This window comes from Colletotrichum abscissum (assembly GCF_030869225.1).
Source record: "Colletotrichum abscissum strain IMI 504890 chromosome Unknown Scaffold_32.1, whole genome shotgun sequence".
Taxonomy (NCBI): domain Eukaryota; kingdom Fungi; phylum Ascomycota; class Sordariomycetes; order Glomerellales; family Glomerellaceae; genus Colletotrichum; species Colletotrichum abscissum.
In genome coordinates, this window is record NW_026850232.1 from 421,919 (window position 1) to 430,462 (window position 8,544).

An 8,544-nucleotide genomic window follows, 5' to 3' on the forward strand; every position below is an offset into this window, starting at 1 on the left:
CCCTCAAAACCTCCCTCAAAGTTCCTCCTTCTCCTCGATCACCTCAATCTTCTCTCCGGGCTTTACACAAACCCAAGTCTTCCCATTCCAAACGCCTTCCTCCGGATAAAGACAAATCCTTCTAACCTCCTCATCAACAACCACCTTCCCATCCTCTCCAATCTTGAACCCCCTCGCATCCAACTGCTCCGGCGCAACACCCCTCTCGACCCACGCTCTTAACTTCTCCAACGCACTCCAGGGAAACGGCGCTCCATACATCGAAACGCAGTGATTCACCCCAGGAACCTCAAAATACCTCCAAAACTCCTCAATCTCAACTCCGCGCTTCGCCTCGATCCCCTTGGCCTTCTCAAACAGTCCCCTTCCGACCTTGATAGAGATAGCCTGGTCCGCCATACCGTGCCACATGAGAACCTTCCCCCCGCGCTCCCTGAATCTTCTCATATCCGGGATGGGCGTCCCGATGACGGAATCGTACTCCTCGACTCCCCGCCGGAATACGTCCCGGAAAGTCTCCCTCGACATCGACGCCGGATCAAATGCCGGATCCTTCTCGATGAACAGCCGGATCCATTCATCCGTCACGGAGAACGGCACACCTGCACACCTCGTCCGATCCGTCTCGTCCTCACAGACACTATTCATCATGGCAAGCAGCCCAGCAAACTGCGTCCCAGGAACATAACTCGGAAACATCTCCCTCCCCTCCTCATCCAGCACACCCCCCACAACCTCCTCAACAACCTCAACCGCCCCCCTCGAAACCCTCCCCTCAATCTTCTCCCCATCCTTCCCATCACAACCAAACTCCCTCCCCTCCGCCGTCCTCACATCAAACCCACACTCCCCCAACCGCCCAATAACCCCGTCCCTCCTCCCATCACCCAAATCACACGCCTCAACCCCAGCCTTCACAATCGCCTCCAACTCACACCCAGAAGGCCAATACCCCCTCCACCGCATAACCAACTGCGGGAAATACAACGACGTCACCATGGCAGGGAACTCCACGGCCGGACACATACTCAACACCCCGTCAAAGTCCCCCGGGTACCGCTGCGCAACAGCCAACCCCTGCCTCCCGCCCGTCGAACACCCCTTGAAGTAGCTATACCTCTCCTCAGCATCATAATACGCCCTCAGCACGGCCTTCCCCACGACAGCGAGCTCGTGAAGACTCCGATATCCAAAGTTGACCAGCAGCGGCCAATCAATGTTCCCCGGGCCTCGTAAAGCCCATACATCAGGCCGCAAACTCGCGAGGTGTCCGCCGTCCGTGACAGCAGCAACGTACCCTTCTTGAATCGCCGCACTCGGTCCATCGCCATCTACCTCCCCGACAACGAACCCGCCGCCACCTAACCCCATGAACCGCTCATTCCACGCGCTCTTCTCGAGGGGAAGCCAGACGTGTACGTTGACGAGGTCGTCGTGGCCTGGGTGCGTGTAGGAGACTGTGACGTTGCAGAAGGGGGGGATGCCGGTTGCGGAGGCGGATGTTGTCGCGAGGGACGCTTCAGAGAGGCGGTTTGGAAAGGAGGTGTAGTTGTGGACTTGGACGGCTGTTGTTTTGATGTGTTGGAGGCCTGGGATGGAGGGGAACGTGAAGGTTGAAGGGTCGCATTTTGGGGATGTGGATGCCGAGGTTGAGCTTGTGAGGGCGGCGAGGGTGAGGAGTGTCGTCCCGAGGAGGCCTGGGGAATTCGGTGGTTTGGAAAACATGATGTGCTCAAAGTGTATCAGTGTTGTCGTTGAACGAAGATGAAGTGTCCTACAAAGAGGGGGTAAGACTAGTTTCCGTACTTCTTAAGAGACAGAACCAGAGGACACTACCCGGTGAGTCCGTAATAAATACTCATCCCATCCCTCGACTCCGTTCGTCTCTTGTAACATTGTGGATACCAAAGTGTCAAGCTAACGACTCCGTTCTCCAGGCCACAAGTCTTCAACTCTTCCCCGCCCTCCTCTTCTTCCCCCGCGTTGTTACCGGGCTCAAACTGGGGAACTACCAGTAACCGCTCCGCCCGACTCCCGGATATCTCGAAACAGATCATCGGACGAATCCCCTCAAAGCAAAAGGAGCTCGTGTCCCATATTTGGCCTCGTCGGCGACCTGGAAAACCTACTCGAAAATAACGTGCAGTCGTCGATTGCCAACACGTAGTCTTTTCCTTGCAACTTACTTACCTACTTAGTTTGTATACTACTGAAAGAAAACCAAGAACAACGTCCAAAGTTCGCTCAAACTCCTCATTCGACGTGCCAATGATACCCCACGGACTCCCGGGGCCCGTCCAAACCCCGAACCTCAAAAGACACAGAAGTAATCAGAAAACAGCTCCAGTAACTCTATACAGGCGGGGGAGTGAGAAAGCGTTCATACCGGCGTAGAACCGGCATTTCCCAGCCCCGGTCCCCCAGATCCACCTCCCAACGGCCTGACCGCTGAAGAAAAAACTCGGCAGACACGATCGGCATTCCCCCGAACGAGCCGGGTTGCGACATATCCGCGCCCCGTCCGTACACGGCCAACTTCAAAGACCATCCGTCATTACTCCCCTAATCAAAGTGTGAACCCGGCGCAAATCCATCAATCCTGCCCCCCCGCGTCTCCCAATCTCTTGATCGCCGTCACTGAACTTGCTTCATTGGCTGGCGGCTGATAGACAAGCTGCAGCACCGCTTACATGAACCACATCATCGTGCATAAAAAGGCTGGTCGTCCCTCGCCCTACTTTAGTACGCTTCCCCTCATCACAAGCAAATTCATGGGCCACATCATTCACCAGGAGAGAGAGTGAACAGTTTCCAGATAAGATAATCATTGAGAGCATGTGCGTCGTTATTCCTTCCGGTTGTACGCCTACAGACACATGTATACCGCCCGATCCTTGGTGATGGCCTTGAAACCATCGCTTCCAACTTTGTGAGCATCGACCAGGCTTTCCATAAAGCAAAGCCGCCAGTCGTTACCAAGCTCGGGTATCTCGTCCACACGCATATCCGCCAACCTTTGCCTCCGTTCCTTGGCCTGCTTCCATATACATCCGTGCAGGCCCACTGTCCGTCTGTCTCAACCGCCGAGAGAGCGACACATTACTATCCACCACTGAATCCATCATCCCGGAATGAGTGGGTATCTCATTGATCGTGAGCAAGCGTTACGGGGAATCAAAAACAAAGATGAGGAAATTCTACTTGCGAAATCGCTGCCAGAAAAGAAAAAAACCGTCAATGGTAAACCAAACCTGATGGCAAACTGAAAAGGAAACCGTAAATGTCGAAGCAGGATATCGAAATGAAAAGGAAAAATGAATAGAAAGAGAAAGTGGAAAAGTCGACCGTAATCCAGATGAGCTGAGATGAGGGTGGTGACACCCAGAGAGATAGGAAATCAATTTCAACGCTATGTATCAACGCCTGCCATAGATAAAATGCAGTTGCCCACCAACTTGATAGAAAACGGGATATCATGATAAGAAAGCGACTGTATGTCATGCAAAGACTGAAAGCTCTGCCGACATAGATTCCAAGTAAGGGAGAAGGAAATTCGTCAGTCGTGTTGCGTATATGTACCATCGCCTCTCGGGGCATGGTAAAAGGACTGTAAAGAGGCGTATTGATGATGCACAAGAGTCTCAGTACGCAGTGGCAGTGGTTCCCTCGCTCGTGGCAACGGCCACCAGCGCCTCCAAACGTCTCAGAGGGTCAGGATTGCCGGGCTGTTGCTGCTGGGCTTGCTGCGGCTCAGGCTGTCGTCCCGGAAAACCAGCAAAGTGACCCATATTGGGATGGACCATGCGGTTGACATGGGGTCCACGAGGATCTTGGCTGGGCGCTTCCGGGCGAGGTCCGTGAACGTTGCTTCCCATAGGACCATGGTACCATCCGTGGCGTTTAGTGTCCCTGTGTGCAAACGACGGCGCCGACATCGTGTGCTGATGATTGCGAGTGAATGCACCCGAGTTGGCATACGAGGGCTGGTCGACCTCGAATCGCACAGTCGGCGGGTTCAAGCGAACCTGCTCTGCTTGTGCCTGCACTGCCTGGTTCACTTCGTTTGCCCACGCCCCGGCGCTATCGCGAGGAGGTGTCGTGTTGGAGGCAATGTCCAGTCTTGTCAGGCCCCGGTGCAAGCTCATATCCCATTGGGCCACATTCCGCCGTTCATCAGCGACAGCTTCGGTGCCGGGAAGCATGGGCCGGCGGTGACCGCCCTCCGCATCGACCATCATCGGCGACGGGATTCGTCTTGGGGGCGACACCTGTCTCGATGGCAGAGGGTCAAAGGATTCAATGCCAGGCAACCGAAGCGTCTGCTGAGGATTGGGCGCATTGGCGATGGGCGGCGCGGGATTCGGCTGAAGTTGACCGGGAGTGAGTACGTTGCTGAGGTGGCTGGTATTGGTGTTGAAGGTCCTCGTGTCAGGATGCCAAGTTCGCCTGCGCCAAGCCTCGTCTGCGTTAGACGAGGTCGAGTCCCTCCTGCCAGACCATGCTGATGTCGGCGTTGTCGGCGATGCCAGGTGGCTGCTGGGGGCGGGGGAGAAGGCTCCCATATTGGAAGTATTGACAGGCCCATTGCCGTAGACAATTCTGTTGACCGGTGCGCCGTGCGGTGACTGAAAAGGATTGACGCCGGAGGGCACGCTGAGTCGCCGGCCCGGAGTCCGGGAGCCAGAAGAGTACATGCTGTGAGATCGGGAGTGCGTGGTAGTAGGAGAAGCGATTGCCGAACCCCATCGCGGACTGCTTTGACCGGTAGAGAAGGTGGCTGACGTCGGTGTGCTGTAGTCAGTTGGCGAGACAGGGCGATAGCCGTATGGACCGTCTCCGGCACTTCGGTACGATTCGAGTGACAGGCGGGAGCGGGGGTCGCTTGCCATAACGAGAGGCGGCGGGCGTCGTCGAATATCGTCTCGAGATCCAAAAGCTGACCCGATAGAGCCCACGCTGGCGATGCTGGATGTCGAGAGCGACTTGGAGTGACCCCTGACGGGACCAGGCGCGCTGCCAGCTGTTGATGCGCGAGCCCTGCCGCCCTGCTGACGCACACGCTCAGTGCGCATCTGCCTCTGGAACCTAGCACCAGTCGCTGCCAAGGAATCTATGGGGATATCCTCGTTGACGTGCACCGTCTGTGCGTGTTGTCGCAGGTTATCGAGACGGGAGAAACGGCGCGAGCAGTGACACTGGAATGGTCTCTCGCCGGTGTGTTTCCTGGGACGATTAGCAAAGATCGTCATCTATGGGGACGATAGAGAGCCTACCGAATGTGCCTGGCCAAATGTTCGCTTCGGGTAAAACTCAAGTTGCAGGGCGGATAATCCGTGCAATAAAATCGCTGTGACTTCTTCTTCTTGTTGGATCTGGTACCATCGGCATTCACACTGTCGTCGTCAGATCCCTCTTCACCTTCGCCGTCGGACTCGTCCATGTCCACATCCTCCGAGTCCCTTGATCTCCTTGAGTGTTGTGAGTTTGCTCTTGTCGGGGTCTTGACCTTCTCGGCACTCTCGGGAACCTGAACAGCCTGGGGAAATGGCGAGCTTGGCAAAGGCTTCTGGGATGCCAGACCAGTGGTGCCACTGCCACTGCTGAAAGTTGCTTTCGTGGGCGTCTTCACGTCCTCGGCCATGGGCTGTGGTGTCTGCGGGAGCGGTGCAGTGCTTGGCTTCGGTGTGGTTGGTGACGTCGTCATCATCTTGTCGTCCATCTTTACATCGGCACCGGGTAATGGCGAATTTACTGGTCTAAATGCAGCGGCCATGTTCAAACTGTGCTGTGATTCAGGATAAGCGGGCGTCGAGGAGGACAGCCTGGTGAATTCCTCTCGCTGTGGAGGAGAAAGTGCAGACGCAGGCTCGCGAGGCCGAGTCGAGCACAAAAGCGACACAGGTGCGGGGAGTGCAGGCTGCGGAAGGTGGTATTTGAGAATGATTTGAGCCGGGAGGAGAGCGGGCTGAAGAAGGGCGGGGAAAGGGCGGAATGAGAGGGGGTAAAGGGAAGAAGAAAGAAGAAAAAATGTCCCGAATCTGAATCAAGTCATCCGAGAAGTTGCTGTCTGGTTTCGAACTCTTTGGATGTCTCTCCGGTCCAAGTATGCGTAGAGGAAGAGGAGGAGGAAGTGATGGTGGTGGTGGCGGCGGCGGCAGCAACGGGCTTTGAAAGGGCGACAAAGGTGTCGTGAGCCGGATGTGTGTAGAGATGAGAGTCGTGGAGCGCCGATGGAAGTGCGACCGACGTCGATGATCTATTCCCCCCAGGCCTGGGAGAGTGGGGTGGTCTGCTGGAACAAGGTGCAAGGCCGGTTTGGTAGCGGTAGCGCGGTTGAGGACGGATACCGACTGCGTATTTCGTAGTATAACGGAGCAGAGTGGAGGACGAAGAGAAGAGAGACAAGTTGGTACGGAGAAAGCAAGGCGAGGGGCAGGCGGCTCTAGAAAAGGACCTGCCAGGGGAGTGTGGCGATGAATGGTCGATGATGAAAGACGTGCCCTGATCTGACCCTGCTGGCTGCAGTAAAGTGGTTCTCAGTGGTTCCTCGCTGACTTTTCTTCCCCCTGCCTCCGGCTTTACGCCTGCTTGCGTTCGTTCGAGTCTAGCGACAGGTAGTGTCGAGAGCTGGGCGGAGTTTGTCTAAGATGGGTTGGAGGAGCCAACCAACCAGCCTCCTCTTGGGGGTGTGCGTCGTGTGCGTCTTGGGGGATCCGGCGCACCAAGTCGGCGAATTTGGGTGGGAGTGTCTGTGGGCTATCGCAGAACCAATGTAGTCCGGTCCAATGCCAATCAAGATCCGAGTTGACGGGTTTGCAAGCTGGGTGCCTTGCGTTTTAGTAGACGATTTCGTAGGTTGCTGACTTGCAGTATCCGTATAGACCGAATATCAGCTCAAGTACCGAGCGTTATAGAGCAGGCTGTGATGGTCCTGATTCTTGGAGGGAGCGGGCTGAAAGGCACAAAAGAGTCTTCTTTGGCGATATGTTAAATGTCAAAGCCCAGGCAATTCTCTGTGCACCGGAACTTGCTGGGAGCGATAGAGAGGGGGAGAAAGGAATAAAGCATATGGTCTGCAGTGAGGGCGAGGGAGGATTCGTAAGTAGTTGATGATGGTCACAGCACACGGAAGCGCTGGCGGTACTCGTGTACGAGAAAGAGTTGGTGGACCCAAGGCAGGCCAGGTCCAGGGCCAGGGCCGGACGCCAGGGTCAGGGTCAGAACCAGGACCTGGCGGCGGTAGTGGTATTGGTGGAGTCGATTGGCGGGAGGTACAAGGGGTACATGAAAGTCAGACGGCTTGGTGTGAGATCCCAGTCAGCCGGGCGGTTGGGAGGGGGTCAAGGTCGAGGTCGAGGTCGATGTCCCAGGACTAGGACGGACTAGAGACGGACGGGAGGCGAGAGTGGCCGGAACGGTGGGAAATGGGGCTTGCTCATCCGTCTGCGGGCGGGAAAACGCCTTGAGTAAACTGGCAGTCGATGGTCTCTTGACGGGCGCGTGAGAAACGGAGGACAGTGTCGAGCGAGGTGTAGGCGACGGCCAGCCCAAGTCGCTAAGGTAGCGGGGCACGAGAAGCGACGAGGCGTCTGCGAGAGGGAGGAGAACGTGGTGACTCCAGCGCCGGGCCACCACCAGGGCGAGGGGGCACACGGGGAGGTTGGTTGGCGGAGTTGCTGTGACGGCGTGGCCAGTGCCAGACAGGGCAGTGGGCCAGACGTAAGGTACCGATTATGGCTGGCTGGCTGGCTGTCTTGATCGAGTGCAGGCACACAAGCAGAGACGGAAGACGCAATGCGAATGCTGGTCTTGGAAAAAATTGTCCGTGGGTTCGAGGGTTTGCCAGGAACAAAGGATGAAAGGTCGAGGCACCGCAGGGGATTGGTGGCCAGGTTGGGAACTCGGAGGGGTTTGTTGACGGGTGCGAGTTGCGAGGTTGACGAGGTCAAAGTCAAAAAGGACGGCGGCCAAGCCAGTCTGTGAGGTAAGGGATCTGGCCCGAGGTTGCGATGCGCCGATGTAATACTCCGTATTGGGAGTTTGATGCCGCCGTTGTTGGTGGTGATGCTTTTGCGGGTGCTGGTGGATGATACGCCAGGCAGTGGATTCCCGTCCTGTGGATTACGCTGTAGCGTAGCCGTACAGCAAGGTACCGTACCGTCGAGAACCTTGCCCTGCCTGTGCTGTTGGCAGCTGGACCTTTTGACTTTGGCGGCGTTTTCCTTGTCGATGCGCTGTGCTGCTACCCTACGCAGGGGTAGGCGGTAGAGTAGGCGGGGACAAAGTTGGACGGATACGGACGCAAAAGGGATAAACGGCAGGATGCATTCGGTGCCACGATGGGCGAGTGCGTGGATGCGTGAATGCTTGGCCTCCGAGGCACGGCTACTTGGTGTATGGAGTAGAATGTAGGTATTCGACTGGGGTGGTGTGGTGCTGTATCGGTAATAGTGTCGTGTATAGAAGGTATCCGTAGAAAGTGGTCTTGAAAGATGTGGATGCGACAACGAGCGGTGGGAGGTTGGTAACGGAAGCTGAAGAGTG

At 56.3% G+C, this 8,544-nt stretch overlaps 2 protein-coding genes across 2 annotated transcripts; both read right to left on the bottom strand.

The window, feature by feature from the left end:
* Positions 1 to 15: 15 nt before the first annotated feature.
* CABS01_11668 (tannase and feruloyl esterase) lies at positions 16 to 1,725 on the bottom strand (the record flags this gene model as incomplete). Its single annotated transcript, XM_060545022.1, has 1 exon — positions 16 to 1,725. The coding sequence occupies one exon, from the start codon at positions 1,723 to 1,725 to the stop codon at positions 16 to 18; it is 1,710 nt and encodes a 569-aa protein (XP_060397437.1).
* Positions 1,726 to 3,641: 1,916 nt separating this feature from the next.
* Positions 3,642 to 5,773, bottom strand: CABS01_11669 (uncharacterized protein; the record flags this gene model as incomplete). The annotated part of the gene is made up of 2 exons (XM_060545023.1): positions 3,642 to 5,223; positions 5,274 to 5,773. The coding sequence occupies 2 exons, from the start codon at positions 5,771 to 5,773 to the stop codon at positions 3,642 to 3,644; spliced, it is 2,082 nt and encodes a 693-aa protein (XP_060397438.1).
* Positions 5,774 to 8,544: the final 2,771 nt, after the last annotated feature.